Source organism: Athene cunicularia (genome assembly GCF_003259725.1).
Source record: "Athene cunicularia isolate RWA chromosome 5 unlocalized genomic scaffold, athCun1 chr5_part1, whole genome shotgun sequence".
Classification (NCBI taxonomy): domain Eukaryota; kingdom Metazoa; phylum Chordata; class Aves; order Strigiformes; family Strigidae; genus Athene; species Athene cunicularia.
The window spans coordinates 42,488,239-42,506,681 of NW_020799101.1; the positions used below are offsets into that span (position 1 = coordinate 42,488,239).

Sequence of the window (18,443 nt, forward strand, 5' to 3'; positions counted from 1 at the left end):
TCTTAGGACTCAAGAATTAATACTGAGGTTAAGAATGCTGCTCTTAAGGGGACACAAAGCTACGTAGAAAAACTTGCGTTGAGAATAAGGATGAGAAAAGTCCCTCCCAGACAGCCTTCATACCCATGTCAATTCTTCTACCAAAATGTCACAACAGTTTTTTAAAGCAGCTTTTCCCAGAGCTCTTTTACACCACTCTCAGCGTGACACAAAGTTGTAACTCGCACCTAAGAGAACAAGAGGGACCCTTTCAGTCCTGAACGTGACCCCCATAACACTGATGTTGTAACTAGACATCAGCTACTTTAACAAGTAGAAGAGATACGTCCTCAATTTGGAGAGAGCATACGAAGGCCATCATTAAACACAAAATAAATGTTAGCAGATGAACAAAACATTCAGGCAAGGTGGGCCCTACAACACTGGTAAGATTTTTGCATATGCTGTACTGTACTACACAGCGCACTATTTAAAAAATGCACATTTATGTGGATAAGAACATACCATCCGGAAAAAATAGCCTGTAATAAACAAGGCAAAAATAAACCAAATAAGAATTTCCTGAATTTTCACTGATTTCCTTCCCACTCAAAATCTTGCCAGTATTCCTTAATTTCCTTCACTTATTTGGCTCCAACCACACCAAGTAGCATTTAGGGATCCACTGGAATGTAAGTAACAAATTCCAGAAGGAAGAGCTTTAAGTGCCTTAAATAAGAACAATTCAGCTTGGTATCATCTTAAAACAAGCTCTAAAGATGGGATAACTTCCTTAAAATACTCTAAAAAACTAAAGGCTTGTTAATTGCTTGAAGTGATTACAGGCAGACTAAACTCCAAATAAGCTTTGAACCCTCAGAATTTAAGCTGTTTATCAGATCTAGTAGTTTAGACAATTTGTTAGGAGCACAAACTGCTTAAGCCTTCTAAGGCCTTAAACATCTTAAGCTGCTACAAGTCTTGAGAGCCAAAGACACTCTTTAGCCTTCTTTGAATTTTCAGTAGCATTTTAGCAGAAACTACTATTTACATTGATTCAAAGGCAACTTCGAAGTAGGCTTGTTTTGTAGATCTTATGCCAACAAACTAAATGAGGAAAATGCATTTAGAATGGGAGAAGTCAACTTCAAAATAAACGTTTAAAATTAGCAAGCATAGTAATGATTTTTTAAAAATTTTTTTTAAATTTAATAAAACATTGCAATGTGCACAGACAAAGCTGCCAAGCTCCAGAACCAAGATCTTGGCTTGGTCTAATCCCAATGAGATCCACAAGGCAAGCCAAGTTTTATATTTTTAATCTTCAGCAGCTTTGAAATTAGCCAACTAAAAAGTGTTCTGTTTAGCACACAGAGGAAACCTGCTCAAAAAAAAAAAAAAAAAAAAAAAGGAAGACAAAAACTCAAATCCACAATTATTACTCCAATTATTCATGGTTTGTAGACACTGAGTTGAGACCATTTACAGAACCAGATAGCTCGAGGATTTTAAAAAGAGAAAGAAAATGAATAAAAAGTTGGCTGTTTTATTTGCTAGCTAGATTCACTACAATCCTGCTAGAAGACACAGGCATAATGGACAATGAATAAAACTCCACAAATAAAATGGATCAAAGACCAGAAAATTAAAGATGATCTTATTGGAAAGACAAGCGAGTAAACAACTAACAAAGAAGGTCTAGTATAGACCTGCAGTGAGAATGAAGTTTCTAAGAAAGCAGGATGGACTGATGCTGCCAAAGAGGGAAAAGACATTCTAAAAATAAACAGGAGCAAAATGGTCCTGGAATGAAAAAAGTTCTATTCATCAGTGAGGCTAAGGACAAAAATCAATGACGACTCAAAGTGGCTGAGATACTTAATTTTCTCTCTGAAGTTTCCATTTAAAATATATCCAAGGGTACTTATGCAATTAGGGAGTAAGAAAAGAAGCCAGACATAGCAGCTAGTTGCACTTATTAAAAAAAAAAAAAAAATTAAAAATTAGGAAGTTAACTTTTTTGAGCCACTCACACCTGATTTTAACACATTACAAAGAACTGAAGAAGTGACAAAAGGCCAAAAAAGCCAACTTAGCAGCATTCTTCAAAAAGAAAGCCATACTTAAACTGACAATTACTGCCTCCTAAGTATAACTTTTATCCTTAAAGACAGTAATATAACAAAGAGAAAAAAGGAAGATATATGAAAACAATGAACGAGTGAGCCACATGCAGTAGGCAGTAAGTCAAATAATTGCATGAAATTTAATTGCTTTTGTAGATAGAATTAGAAAAAAGGGAAGAAAAGGCGGCAGGTGTAATCTGAATAGATCTGAGTGAAGCATTTGGTAACTGTTCTTAAGAGTACCTGGCCATGCTTTCAGAAAGATTGCTACCCAGTATGAGAACCAGTAAGGACCTGCCCAGAGAAACAGTACACAAACTGGTAAGCAGCAGATTTAAGTTTCTTTAACACTGAGCTCTGCACCAAGTTCCCTTCCTCATGATAGAAAATAAACGTCATTAACTAGCCAGTACTTCAGTGTAGCTTGAAGAATTGAGTGAGGGAAATGAACTTGCTCATAACGGAAGACTTAAAGCAGCTCTTAAAATTTATCTCCAGGATTCATAAGACATCTTAAGTGGAATTTTATGAGGGCATCTTCCACCTAATACCATCACTCATCCTGGATATCAAATTCACATACAGAAGTAGAAATGGAATAAAAAACAATATCAGAATGGAGATAACCGTTTCAAGCCTCCATATTACCACTCTATTTCTCTTGCATCTGCAATGACAGAGTCTCTTGGCACTCACGATACCTAAGGCTTCCCTGCACAATTTGGAAATAATCCATTTCAGTTTTTTCTTAAATGCATGAATAATAAAATCCAAATATAAGCTCCCAGGACACATCTTTAGGGCAAAATTTGTGACTTCCCCCCTTTTTCAGTGCTTTTATCAATCAAAACCATCTTTTACCCTCATTCTTAAAATTCAGTGTATCTTTATGGTTAACAGGCAGCAAAAGTCCGTGACATGCATTCACTTACTGGGCTGTGGCTACTGTGCAGATGCTGCCTTTCAAGAGGCCATTTGCGGGGAGGACTCAGACATACCCGGTATCTCTAGCCACCCCAGAGAACAGTTGTGAGAACAGTCCCTGTGAAGGGCTAATACCATCCCTCAGTTACACATGAAGGATGACAGCTCCGCCATCAGTTTGTTTACTCAATTCTGCAGATGCTGTTCTTAAAAGGCAAACAATGCACCAGGGCTGATGTTGCTGGGGGGCATCACTGCTAGAGGCTGAAGTGCCTGAGGAATGGAGCCAGCCAGAAGAGAGACAAGACTCGCCCTGCAGCTGCACAGACCACCACCTCTTTACCAATGCTGACAGCTAGATGCAGACATATTGTCCCTATTACCAGATGAGAGGAAAACCACCTGGACTGGCATGGACAGACAATTGCAGTGATCCTCTGCAAAGCATAGGAATTTTATCATGAAGAGAATTTTCCCATAATAATTTCACATTAGAGGCAGATCTCACCACAAAGAATTAAAATATTCACACCGCATAGCTCTGAATCAGTTTGTGACTCTCCACACCTACTTCCCAATGACAGAATTCCACGGGATGCTGCCTCTGAACAAGATGCATCTTCAGGGGGTATTTTAATTCCATTAGCAGATGCTCTGACTGCTGAAGAAATTGCTCCTACCTTGTGGATGTCTGCATTACATAGCTGTCCCTAGAAAAGGTGCTCTGAGTGCTTGGTTTTGAAATGTTTTTCTCAGAACACTGAAGTTTTGGTCTAGCTGTCAGAGAAGGAGAAGAGCATCTTCGGCCATAGGCTTGCCAAGCTGCGGAAGAGAGCTTTAAACTAAAGTTGCCAGGGTAGGGGAACCTCAATCCATCCCACTCCTACCAGCCTGATGCCACTGCCAGCAATAAGATGCCCACAGCCTGGAGAGGCGTCACAGGCCAGCAGCAGGGGAGCACCTGGAGAACAGCACAAAGGAATTCCAGCCACTCCAGCCAGGAAGTCACCTTCATCGGGGCACAGCTTAACTGCCTCTATCCAACTGCACACAGCATGGGGAATAAACAAGAGGAGCTAAAGATGTGCGCACGCCTGCAGGGCTACAATCTTACTGGCATCATGGAGAAGTGGTGGGATGGCTCCGATGACTGGAGTGTCAGAACGGAAGGATACAGGCTCTTTAGGAAGGACAGGCAGAGGAGACGAGGAGGTGGGTCACCCTCTATGTCAGCGACCAGCTGGAGTGCACGGAGCTCTGCCCAGAGATGGGTGCGGAGCCGACCCAGAGCTAATGGGTCAGGATTAACAGGAGGGCAGGGACAGGAGATGTTATAGTGGGGGTCTGCTACAGACCACCTGACCAGGAGGACCAAGCAAATGAGGCTCTCTATGGACAGATAGTGTAATGAACTTAGTGTCTTGATTTAGCTCAATGGTGCCCACCCTTTAAAACATGGCAGCCTCAGAGTCTTTCAATAACACACTTGTGAACTGAACACAAACTCATCTTACATCCAAAAAGCATTGACTACCATGTGGTAGTGTGATGCCCTATGCAAGCAGACAGCAGACTCATGATCTAATATGTACGCAAGTCTATCGCTCGGCAACCATCTATACACTGAACCATGACAAGAGTCAACTCAGGACCCTCAAAAACAGAACAGGCTGTCACAACCTCACACAAACTGCAACCTGTTTCCAATCCACATCTGAGGGCCAAACATCTCTAAGCAGTAGGACTCGCCTGTGAATCAGACCTGAGTACTCTTGCTCCAGCCTATCATGACTGCAGTTGGTTAAAAAGCAACAAGATGAAGCATCCCCAAAGACACAGTACCTATGATCTACTCAATTTCATTCATTACTCTATGCATCTTCAGGACTTGCAGATACCTTTTTTCATCTCACCTTCCTGCACTTCATGCTCAGTCCACAACAGTCACTTCCCTGAACCTTCCTCCAGTGACTCCTCTTCCATGGTCACTGATGATTTTTTTAAGCAAAAATTAAAGATCAGACTTGTGAAGAATAAATTGCTTGTTCTGTTGCACACTTGCAGAAGAAGTTGTTTCCAAAGCTAGTCTCCTGCCCCACAGGAACCCAGACCCCAGGTTCTTTCCTCAAAAGCAGGAAAACTAGACAAAGTTTTAATCAGGTCATAGAGACCTGCTCTAAGATGGATAGACTGTTGGTTTGCAAGCAAGTGAAACCAACAGCTGAACAAGCAAAAGAAAGGAACATATTAAGGACAGGACTGCAGAACACCAGCTCTACCACCTTGCTGTTTATTATCCTTACTTAGAGTAAGATTTATTCACTGACAATTGGGATCTCTGGGTTTTCAATACAAGTCTGTATCTAACACTGCATGTTCAAGTTAACATATTAGTAAACAACATAAATTGGTTGGCTTTTGAGTGTTTGGGAAAGGAGGAACTTTCCTCACGTTATATTAAAAGTTTCTTCCAATTTAATCACATAAAAAGCAGAGCAAACAAACTGATGCTTTTAAATAGCACAATTTAGTGAGCTGGATGTCACCCTGAAATCTAAGAGAGTGGATACACAATGTCCTTTCTCTCCTTTACTCAACAGAATGCAACCTTGCAAGAGGTTGTATCTTTGGCTAATGAAAACATTAATTCTATCCTCATAGCTACTGTACTGGCTCATGAATTCCAGTCTCTTACAGGCTTCTTTCAGGCCCATTAGGTGCATTTCCAATCATGGATGAACACTGCCGTCACCACCTCACCTTCCTAAAGCACAACAGCTCTGAAAGCCAGCTTGTCAACATCTGTTCAGACATGGACCTTGGGTTTAAAATACTGAAGACTGCCTTACAGCTCAGCAGTCCAGTCCCACCCCTGGTCACAAGTATTCAAGTCATACACTTGTCTCTGCAAGTCAGTCAAGCAGCATCTCCAAACAGCTACACCTTTGGCATCCACCCAACCAACGCACAGGCTGTTGCAGGAATCAGCTGGTTAGCCACCTTTCTCTAGTTTGCAGCCACAACCTAGTCACAGTCAAACTATGCCTCTTTGCTCTCTAATAAAAAGTATGTAAATTTAAATAGTTCATCTTTCCTGGAGAATTATGGAAGGCTATATAACACCCTCCTTAGCCATCCTTTTCAGCCCTGCTAAAGATGCCAAGCTGCAGGTTTTCTTAGATAAAAATGCTCCACTGACCCCACCAGCAGCTCTATTCAACTACTGTACAAGTTCAAAGGCAGTTCTGAATGTGGACATGTGGATTTAAAACTGTGCCAGCTTGTTCCACGAGCAGTCAGAGGAGTATCAAGAAGCACTACAGAGGCCTGGGAGTGGCAGCAAGGAACCCTGAAACACAGGAAGTTTTTTCATCAATCATCCAATCAAAGGAAAGGGGTTTGAAAGGACCAGCTGAAGTTGGAAAGTCAATAGTTGGTTACGGGACTGGTGCCACAGCCAGGGGTTTGGCTACTTAGAACATGACACTCACTTTGAGAAACCTGGTCTACTGAAGGCTGATGGAGTCCATTTGTCAGAGGACAAGAGCATATTTGGTTATAGGCTTGCCAAGCTGCGGAAGAGAGCTTTAAACTAAAAGTTGCCAGGGTAGAGGAACCTCAATCCACCCCACTCCTACCAGCCTGATGCCACTGCCAGCAATAAGATGCCCACAGCCTGGAGAGGCGTCACAGGCCAGCAGCAGGGGAGCACCTGGAGAACAGCACAAAGGAATTCCAGCCACTCCAGCCAGGAAGTCACCTTCATCGGGGCACAGCTTAACTGCCTCTATCCACCTGCACACAGCATGGGGAATAAACAAGAGGAGCTAAAGATGTGCGCACGCCTGCAGGGCTACAATCTTACTGGCATCATGGAGAAGTGGTGGGATGGCTCCGATGACTGGAGTGTCAGAATGGAAGGATACAGGCTCTTTAGGAAGGACAGGCAGAGGAGACGAGGAGGTGGGTCACCCTCTATGTCAGCGACCAGCTGGAGTGCACGGAGCTCTGCCCAGAGATGGGTGTGGAGCCGACCCAGAGCTAATGGGTCAGGATTAACGGGAGGGCAGGGACAGAAGATGTTATAGTGGGGGTCTGCTACAGACCACCCGACCAGGAGGACCAAGCAAATGGATCAAGTAGATAGGAGCAGTCTCTTGTTCACAAGCCCTGGTCCTCACGGGGGACTTCAACCACCCCGATATCTGTTGGAGGGACAACACAGCAGGGCATAAATAATCTATAAGTTTCCTGGGATGTGGTGACAGTAACTTCCTTCTCCAATGATGGAAGAGCCAACAAGGAGAGGTGCTGTGCTGGACCTTGTTCTCACCAAGGAGAGGACGGTGGGGGTGTGAAGCTCAAGAGCAGCCTTGGCTACAGTGACCATGACATGGTTGAGTTCAAGATCCTCAGGGAAGCATGGAGAGAGACAGTACGGACACTGCCCTGGGCTTCAGGGGAGCAGACTTTGGCCTCTTCATGGGTCTGTTTGGTAGAGTAACATGGGATAAAGCGCTGGAGGGAAGAGGGGCCCAGGAAAGCTGGTTGATATTCAGCAGTCACCTCCTCCAAGCTCAGGAGTGACACGTGCTGACAGAGAGGAGGTCAGGTAAGAACGCCATGAGGCCTGCATGGACGAACAAGAAGCTCCTGGACAAGCTCAAACATAGAAAGGAAGCCTACAGAGGGTGGAAGCAAGGACAGGTAGCCAGGGAGGAATACAGAGATACTCCCCAGGCAGCCAGGGATCAGGTTAGGAAGGTCAAAGCCCTGATAGAATTAAATCCGGCCAGAGACATCAAGGGCAACAAAAAAAAAGCTTTTACAGTTATGTTGGTGATAAAAGGAAGACTAGCGAAAATGTGGGCCCTCTCCAGAAGGGAAAGGGAGCCTCGTTCACCCACAATGTGGAGAAGGCTTAGGTACTCCCCACCATGGTGGGGAGTCGTGGAATTAGATGATCTTTAAGGTTGCTTCCAACTCAAACCATTCTGTGATTATGTATCTAAGTTCTTCTACAGTGATACTAACATTTTGCTATCTGCTGTTTAGCATCTTGTGTCTTAGCCTAGAACTAAATTTGTTGTTTTTACAGCCTCATATATTGATGACTTAATCACCTACAATCAACTAAAACCTCAGGTCTTTTTCCTCCCTCTGTCATTTTAACTACTGAGCTCAGTGTTATTAGTCACTAAGTGCACTTTGTGCTACTAAATTCTCATTTCTATAGCTCCAGTCACTTTCAAGGCAATCCAATTTTTGTACAATACTCTGAGCTTTCTCTGCAATGACAGCGGTAACATTACAACCTCTGCAAATTTATTCAGTACACCCTTACAAGGCATTAGTGTAAACAGTATTAATAACTAGCCCCAGAACAGGTTCTTAAGGAAGTCCATCAATGATCTCTCTTGTGACAGAGTCCAGCTCTCAATCATGTTGTATTCTTTTCTTTAGCCAGGCCTTCTTCACCTGCTCTTTACCAGATCTTGCTCTAATCCCAATTCTTTACAAATTCAGTAGATTTATTGCAGTTGTAGCATAGGAACTGCCTTACTAAAACACAGAGGTATTAAGGCCTGGAACAAGTCCTTACTTGACCCTTTAATTAAAAATAAATACATAAAATTCTCAAGGATGGGTATCCAACCTGCTATACTTCACCTTAATCAAATCACAATGCATTCAACCCCACTTCTCATGGTTTTACTTTTCCTTCAAAATATACCCCATAGATCTGCATACTAAGATCACGTTATGGATTGCCAACATAACCTGACCTTCCCCATTTCCATCTCCAAGAAAAGTGTCGTCATTGCTACTCCAATTTAGCAATCTAGGCCAAAATATTTTATTTTAATTACTGTTTCTTTAGAACTCTGGAAGGACTACTTGCATAGCCTCTCAATATGAGCCCACAGAGCTTCAAGTTATGCCTTTTTCTTTTGGTCAGCTTGTGCTTCCAGTCTACTCATCTCATTTTCCCTAAGCAAAAGCTTTTCAAATCCTGTATTTGAGACACAGCTGCCATTTCAATCTGTTTATGTGATCCCTGTAGCACTTGATTTCAAATGCCTCTGTTGTACAGGGGAATAAAGATCCAGGGAATTATAACCATCTTGGTTGATTGCGACTGACCAGAGTTTTCTTTGCCAAATTAGAACAGTGGGGGTGTTTTCAGCAGTACAGTGTTTTCTTGATCCCTGCTGTTTGCTAGGCTATCCCCCATCTAGTGCTCTATCAATTGTCAAATCCTTTATTTAGGATTTCTCTTCCTCTGTATTATCGTGTACAGAAAACACAAATGTTTTTCATCTTTCTCTCACTTCTCAAGTTAAAGTCAACAGATATGCCAAACTCAAACCAAGGCTATTAAGTGAAGAACTACTGAGATGGCATCCAGATGTCAAGATTTTTCCTGTCTCTGAGGACCTTCCAAGTAGATCTGAGGCAGACATCACAGCCGCAAGCCACTTCCGCTCTGATAGAGCCTCACTCATTTGTGTGTTGTGATGTTAGAGCCTCAATGCAAATTATTCAGCTCAGTGAATATCTACACCTCCATGCAGAGGTTTAAGTCACTCTGGCTATTGTTGGTCTATAAAAATGGTGCAGCTGAAAACAGAACATATTATGTGTCCTGCTCCAAAAAGAACCCACCAGTCCATGTGAGGTCTGCAATAATCACCAGAAACATCAGTCACTCAATCCACCAGCAGGAAACCTGTTGCAGAATTTCTGTCAAGTCATTAATAAAACTCTCACCTCTACAGCCATCTTGTTTCATGTTTGTATACAAAAAGTTTATTTTTGTTGGTATCATGCAAGATTGTTGCTGGGGTAGAAGAGACAGAAGAGTGCCCCAGCAACATGGTGAGCTAAGAAGGTTTCACACAGATGCTGCAGAAGGACTGACAGAGCTTCCATAACACAGCATGAAAGTACTCCTGTTGTGTCTTTAAGTAGTGATTGCCCATAAGAGACATGCCACTTTTCCTGGGGCTACTGCAACCACCAGAATGGATACCTAATGTGGGGCAAGTCAGGACAGCCAGCCCAAGCTCCACTCTGCAGCATTCAAAGCATCCACCCTCAGGGAGACTTCATTTCCCTGGGTTCTCATCCAAGTTCATCTCATGAGCCATAATCAGTAGACTAGATCTTACTACTTCTCTATACTGAAAATATCTTAAAATAACTCTTGAGTTTGATAAGAAAGGTATTATTCCTGGGTAATTCTTCTGCTTCGAAAGTACAGCAAGTATTCCTGAAGAAAGCCACTTATCCTCGAATAGTGATTATAGCTTATGCCATAATAATATCTTGTAGAACTTCATGTATAAACAAGGCCTTGATGAAAGACTATGTTCAAGAGAACAAGAGGGCTGTTTGAAGAGTGACAGCATTCTGTACTACTGAAATTGGTCCCATCCGAATTCCAACCACAGATTTCACCATAAGGCTGTACTGAATTAGTCACTATTACAATTGTATATATTTATTCTGATTTAAGACAGTGGTTCTACACTGATCATATGACTCTCCTCAAGCACCACACGCCTGATCTCACGCACAACAGATGGAGTCCACATGCATGTGGTAAGATCACCAGCAGTACTGCAAGTTTCTAGCTGCCAGCTTTTAAGTTACAAGGAATTTCAACATATGAAGCATAACCCAAAAGAATACCAAGGTAATTTAGTACCAGAAAATAACCAAAGCAGAGAAATCCCTGGTGTTCCTGCAGCATAAAAGAAACACTGCTCCAAAAGAAGCACTTGCACAACACAGTGGAGAAAAGGGTCTCAACAAAGTATGGTGCAGAGACTCCCCAAGAACACTGAAAGAAATACATGGTTTCACAGCTCAGACAGTCATCATCTGTATCACACCACATCAAATTAGCTTGTGTTTAACTGCAAGTTTACAAGGGGACATTTACACCCTTCATGGCACTGTATAAATAAGCGAGAGCTAAAGTCAAATTTCAACCAAATTGTTTCAGCCAAAACAAATCACCGGCTTGCTCATAATCATGACAAAAATCTTTGCAGTTCATAGAATGCCATGCTTGAATACTGTAACAAGTATTTGATAACTCTAGGTCAGCAGCTTTCAAATTTACTGTTTTCACTGGAAACTTTTACAAGTCCATAAATCCAGAGAGACTGAAAGACACTGCACTAGACATACGTGAAACAAAGGATCCAGAAAGCCTAGAAATACAGGGGAAATAAAATGAACTAATGAGGTTGACTTCAAACAGCCTCAAAAGTTCATGATCAGCAAAGCATTGATTGTAAGAGACTTGGTAAACACTGTGGCAGTCCAAAAAGAAGTATTAGGAGTTGGGTTTTTCCGGTCCCTCAAGCACAATGCCCCCAGCAGTGAAAAGTCATCTTATCCCCACTGCCCTAAGAACAGAATGGCCAAAGCAGTTATATTTCCATGTAAAGCAAGCACTTACTCTGGTCGGCAAATCACCAGGTCCCCTTTGTTGGTGCCATATGCCAATCCCAGGCCTGGCTCAGGCAGCCAGCGAGCAGAGTTTATGCTGACATGTCTTCTCTGGTCAGCAGGCATTGGGTACAGAACGTTGAAAACTCTCTGAAACAATAACAGGAGGTTACTTCACAGGACAATACAAGGCAGGAGAACCAAGGAAGTTCAAACAAATGTTCAACCTCACTGCAGCAGCACAGCTGGCCAAGGGGACATGTCACTGTACAGGACGGTACAAGAAACCACTAATCCAGCAGCGAGAGTACGAAGCTGCTAGAAACACACTTAACATGTGCCCCTCAGTCTTTAATTGACTGGCACACAGCTGTGGAGCAGAAGAAATTCTGTCCCCAGGAGAATCTGCATGTCACTCAGTGGGCTGCACAGTACTTCTACTCAAACTAATTAAGCAAAGTGATGGGAACAAGTGGTACAGTCATTAGAAAGCAGGACAACTGGGGCTCTTCTGGTCTTCAACTCTTATCTAACTCACTAGGGTGGAACAAGAAACTGGTAAGTACATAGGCTTTCAGCATCTAAAGTTTATTGTTTCTCTTAAGCAAACCAAACTTTATTGAATATACAATGCTTCCCTTTTTTAAACATTTAAACAACCTTCCGAAAATGTTTCAGAGTTTGACCAACCCCCACACCAATAGCACACAAAGGAAAAGCAAAATCCAGAGATTATGAGAATAACGCAAGCATGCAAGTTACAAATCCCTCAGTTCAGGTCCCCTTCCAACACCATCCATTTTACCTGCAGTAAGGTAAGCAGCTGAAGAGCTGCAAGTCAGTGTTTCCCAAATGCTGCATTAATGCAGGTGAACGAAAACCCTGTGTACAGGAAGGACCAGTATCACGCTCTGCTTTCTGGTCTGCACTAGCTTGGTGTCTGAAGTGTATGAACTTGAAAAGCAAGAACGGTGAAGTGGAACAGATATACCTACGCAGCTATTGTCCTTCTACTCCAAGAAGCTAATGTCTTGTACAGCACAACACCTCCCTGCACCCTGTCATCCAGCAACCAGAACTGGGTATACTGACAACTCTCCATTTAGCCAGAAAATATGACACATGTAGATCACAAAAACAAAGGCATGGGAATTAGAAAGAGGAGTAATGACTCAATTTGGCTACCATGAATAGACAGGGACGAGTTGCTTCAGTGTACTGAGCCATCAAAGCATGTTCTATCATAGCTTTAGAAGGATACAACCAAAGACTGCGTTTAAACTCCAAGTCATTAACAGAATTTCTGCAGAAATGTACTTAGGATTTAAACCTGTAATCACTGCAGGTAACACAGACTTCAAATCTAGATTTCAATGGGATAAGTCTCAGATGAAAGATATGTTTTTGTCAGATTTTAACTAACAAAAGATAGATAACTTCCCATCCATCACAAAACCTTTTTTCCAGACTCTCCAGAAAAGGGGATAGCACTGGACCAGGAAGCAAGGATGGGAATGAGGACATGCTGGAACGAGGACATGCTGGAACAACAGGATAAAGGTAAGATGGGAATGAAGATCAACCACTACTGCACTGCTGAGGTGGCCTGAAATAATAATTAGAATTCATTAGAGTGGGACTCATCAGCTAGTTTAACAAACTGGGGCTGCTCTTCTCTGTAGCTCTACTGCCCACCCCAAATCTTGTCTGTTTGACAATTTATCTTGAGAAGTCAGAGTCAGAGACCACTTAACTATGTCCTCAAATAGCTAGTACCCAGAACCTTCATCTTGACCATCATAATGCAAACAAAGTAAGTCAGGGCAAAACAATACAGCTACATATTTTCCCATCATAAGTAACACATTTAACCTCTCTGAGGAGGCCACATTAGAGGTGAAAATGTCCTTGAGGATTTCTCTGTATGACAGAAGCTGGTCACTCTTTGCCCTAGCTATCACTCAGCAGTTAGTGTACTCAGAGTACTTGGATGGAAGGAAGAGGCCCTTAGGGGTTTATCATGTCTGTCCCTTTCCCTCCCCACTTTGCTTGTTGGGGGTGGGGGGGAGGGCAGGGGGAGGGAAAGAAGAGGGCAGGGCAGGGGGTGGAAATCAGATGTACAATGGTAACACCTGTTACCATGGAGATTATGGTGCACTCTGAAATGGGAAAACTGGATTTTGAGGAGGAGGAGGAAGGAAGAGAAAGGGAGGGGTCCACCAGAACTGAGAGCATAAATTCATAAAATAAACGTTCCAAATCTCTCAAGGACTACAGGGGTTTTCCATCATATCATTCTTTGGCAAGTCAGAAACAAATCGTTTCTCTTCTCCAAAGAATGGCTTTGCAAGGTATCCCAGCTAGAGAAGTTGCCTTCCTGGGCTAGCCCCAAGCTCTGCTCCACTGGCAGGTCAGTCTGCACAGTCGCTACCCCACAGGCTCCACAACCAGCCACACAAAGCGGGGAGACTTGCTAGCTACAGCTGAGTGCCCAGATGTTTTGCAGTAAATAGCACCCCATGGAAAGTGCTGCCAAGGACACGGGTCTGGTTCTGACAACCTGCAAAAATGTTGGCTGAGGGCAGAATCTCAAAGACAAGATGGCTTAAAAATTCTGCGTAAGAGTAGCTGCTTCATCACTCCACTCCATTCACTTCTAAACAGCTTGTCACGCCAAAGAGCTCCCCTCCCCTGCTGCTTCCCACTCCCACGCTAATGGGACAACTCCATGCAGTGTTAAGGGTGATGACATCCGTGCGTGTGGTAATTAGTACATAAAAAGAGAAAGCAGCTGTACTGGCATAATCACCACTCGCAGCAGTAACCAGGACGCAGCTCATCAATCTGATGCAGTCATACAGGCTGGCTGTTGCAATTGCATCCATTAGCAAGACCCCCTACTCTATCCACAGAGTGGAAATAAAAAAAAGTTCCTTCAACATCGTCAGGTCCCTCTCATCAAAAGAAGGTCTGAAGGCTGCCAGGAAGTGTTATTCTCCGTAGATTACTGCTAATTCCTGTCAGATTTTTTTTGGTTTTTTTTGTTTCCATAGCTCAGTAACTTCTTATCAATCTCAAACAAAGTAGCCAGCCTGAAAACATACCACTGAGTGACCACACCTCTTTGCCATTGCCCATGGCTTTGTAGCACCAAACTTCTAGGAAGAATATTCAAGTTACTACAGGAATCCTACACTGAAATGATTCTCCAGCTTCTAGGTCAAGAGATTGCTGCCAACTCTCAAACACTCTTAAAACTAACAATACAAATGCACAGAGTTGATAATTCACCAGTTCCCTTTCATTAGGGCTGGTCCACAGACTAGTTGCAAGTCATGTGTAACAGCTATATTGATGGCCAAGGGCTCAGGAACCAGTTTAAAACCACTGTTGTAGAAGTCCACTAACTTTTAAGGTGCCCACAACACTCTACCACAGCCTTCTGAGAGTTTATTTTAAATAGGGTGACATTTTCATTCAGGACAGATATTGTATTGCATCACACTTTATCAGTCCATAATCACTGCCAGCAGTCACAGCATGTTTCCAGGCTCTTTACCATAACCAAAGTCAAATTTGCTCTTAGCACCACTACACTACTAATTCAGTAATACACAGTCACAACATTAGATGTGGTGATTCAGCATTTTATGAAGTTGGCACTTGCATTTGTTTCCAGATGCTGTTCTGAAATAGAGTTTGAATGGTGTGTTTCTCTAACTATAAACACTGTGAAGCCTGAGGAGTGGGAGCTTCAGAACATCCCTATGGAAGCTTAAGCCCAAGCAAGCAATGCAAGTACAGCAAGCTGTTCTCTTACTGGCAATAACATAAATAGATACATGTTATTTCAGTAGGCAAGAAAGGTCCTACCCCTTTCCTTTAGGGCCACACAACCCAGCCTGGATTACACAGAACAGTTGCTTGACCTGTGCTTATGCTGTAGAAAACCCTGTCTCTGGTGATGTCCTCACACTTCACAGGAGATTCCAAAAGTCTTCTGTCGTTTCAGGGACTCCGTCTTTCCTCTCAGTTCAGGGCACTTCAGCAAAGATTAAAAGTCTTCCTCTAAAAATACCAAAACTGTCTAGGTAGCTAAGCTTCCACACAAAAGGCAACTCTCATACAAAGGGAAAGCAATACTCACTAAAGAAACAGCTGGTTGCTTCCATTCTACATCCCTGTAACCACGATTTGGTTGAGTAATTTATGTCTGCACTTCTCTATTTTCAAAGACCACACTAGAAGCAACTACTTATCTCTTTGGTGTGCCTTTTGCATCCTCCCTGAACTAGAGTGGGCACATACATCATCTACTGAACTCCCTAAAGCTCATTTCATCACTCTACAGCTACCACTTCAACGTTGAATTCAGCGGGGCAGAAGATGGCTCAGAGAAAGCAGAGCTGTAAGGCATGTGAAAAGAAAAAAAAAAAGGCCGTCAAAGTATTCCGCAACCAAGCTGCATGTGGAGTGCAAAGGCCACCTCAAGTCCACCGCTACTGCTCCCCTTCCAACTTGTCAGTGCTGGCACATCAGAACTGTAGCACCTGTCACAGCCACCGCTTAGGTATTAAACTTAGGTATCTACTTAAGGCAGAGAGCCAGGAGAGGTTGCATGACAATCAACAGCCTCAAGGAATCTTTGCTGATGATCTCTTCCTCACCCTCAAGCTGCTGGCTGTACTTATGTGTGAAGAAGGGGGCCCAAGGCACAACACATAAGCACAGAGCTCGACAGTTAATTTGTACCTGCCCTGGAGGGGTAAGAAAACTTTTTGCTAAAAGCCTCTGCTCTGCAAACTCCTAGTTATTGACCTTGTGCTTCCCTCTTCCCTTCCTGCTCTATCCCAGGGAAGCTGCTGCTATTTAATAACGCTCTTAAATTCCACCCTTCCATTTCTGGGGTGTGCCAACATTAAAAGCTGGACGGGGCAATGACCAGGACCCTGTCAGTCATCAAAGCAGCAGCAGGCTGCCTGTTAGTTGGCAACCGCGCTGCACGGCTCGCCTGGTCTGAGCAGGACTGTGCCTCTGGCCAAAGCGGGGGCACCATGACATCTGCCCAGCCGCCTCTTTGCTCAAGGCCTTCTCACCTCTAAGGAGAACAGTGAAAAACAGGGGAGAGCTGAACACTATTTGTTTGGCTGAGTGGGAGCTTTCTTCTCCTCTGGCACTCAAGAAAGAACCTGGAGAAGAGAAAGTTGGCACAAGTCGATAGGGAAATTCAGCAGGAACTCTTGCTTTTTATCTTTCCAAATTCAATAAACATTTCTGCTCTCAACTAGATGCACTGCCTTTGAAGATGCCAATAAATTTCAAGCCATTACCTTTGCTTAGCCCAAGCAGTAAGTGGGGCTGTTAGATCAGCTTGATAAAGACTGCATGGGGAGGGGGTGCAGATGTTCTCTTTTTTACATGGGGAAATCTTGTCATCCGTGAAGCTCCATCCTGACAGGTAAAGGCAGAGGAAAGGCTGGAGCAGATCAGGTCTGTTTATTAGGCACCAGCCTAAAATGTAATTACGCATTTTCAACTGAATCAACGCTGTCACCAGAGGCTGACTGTCCGTGAAAATACACAGGAAGAGAAGCATCAAATGCACTAAATCCAACAGGGAGAACTGGTAAAATCCACAGTCTTGCAGCTACTCTGGCCTGGGTTGCAAAGAAAAGAGCTTGGGAAAGGAGTGTTGATCTCTGCTGGATGGGTATAGCTCTACTGGCAGCCAACATTTGTACCTCATGTCTGCAGAGATGTAAAGGTTATGCTGGTAAACAAAGTGCTCTTCATGTGGTTCAGGTTATACCACCAAAGCAACTGTAGAGGCTGCACAGCTTTGCCTAAGTTTTATCAGAGCCTCCGGCCAGCACAGGTATCTCATTTTGTAACACACTTCAGCAAACTAAGCTACATGATGTAATACGGTTGCAGCCCTAAAAGCACAGGCAATCTACAACACTGCATTGAGTTCACTGAAAACACACCAAGCAAAACCTATCTATAGTTTGAAACTACTCAAGGAGCACTAAAACAAATGCAGAAAATTACAAACTGCACTCGTACTTGCCAGAGCAGCAGATGAGGTGCAGCAACAGGACAAAGGCATAAGCAGAGCAAAACCAAAAGCAGCACAACTAGGGCTGCACACATTTTGCATTTCCCTACCTGCCCTTCATCTTCTGCTCTACAATCTGACCTTGAACCTGAGGTTTCAGAACTTTCACGTCATCTTTTTTGATTGCAAGTACCTTACTGAGAGTGAACAGCACAAATTTTTTTTTTTTTTCTTTTTTTTTGACTTACTCATCCCAGTGGTGTGTTACCACTGAAAGATCTGACATGGTATATTTTTTTTAAATGTCAACATGTTAACTAGTTCACCTCTGACACGACGGTATCAGATATGTTGCTATAAAGCATCTACCACTCTACTGAGAGCACTGTATGTCCTTTGCTTAGCTGCCAGGAAGCCACCTGCATCACTGACTTCTATTATGCTGCCAATGAGTTTAAACAAGAGGTTTTAAGATCCAGAAGCATAATAAGAAACAGACATCCTAACCTGATTTCCTTAATAACACTACCCCTTTTTTGCTTAGATTCATTCTTTACTCTGCCTTCTATTAATGAATTTCACAAAAGCTGATGAAATTCAGGCTTAAGCCTTGCACTGCCACAAACCTCAGAGCCCTCTGCAGCAGAATTCAAGTCTAGCTTGTCCAAAGCAGAGGACCTTGAATGCAAAGCAAAAGAAACACTCCTTAGGATAACTGATCAACGGCTCAATACATTTTAAGACAATGTATATCAGTATTTGGAAACAAGGAAAGTCTCCCCTTTGTTTGGAAGGAGTCTCCTTTCTGTATCTATATGCAGATGCAAAGAAAAAGGCATGCATTTCCCATGATCACACAGGGGGAAAAAAAAATTCTTGCTTTTTTGCTTCCA

At 43.0% G+C, this 18,443-nt stretch overlaps 1 protein-coding gene across 2 annotated transcripts in view; it reads right to left on the bottom strand.

The window, feature by feature from the left end:
• The window catches only part of AMBRA1 (autophagy and beclin 1 regulator 1), a 135,159-nt gene that overhangs the window by 18,667 nt on the left and 98,049 nt on the right, over positions 1-18,443 (bottom strand). For both annotated transcript variants that reach the window (XM_026849788.1, XM_026849787.1), the window contains exon 15: positions 11,503-11,642. In XM_026849788.1, the coding sequence (XP_026705589.1) occupies positions 11,503-11,642 (140 nt within the window). The remainder of the gene's footprint in view (positions 1-11,502; positions 11,643-18,443) is intronic.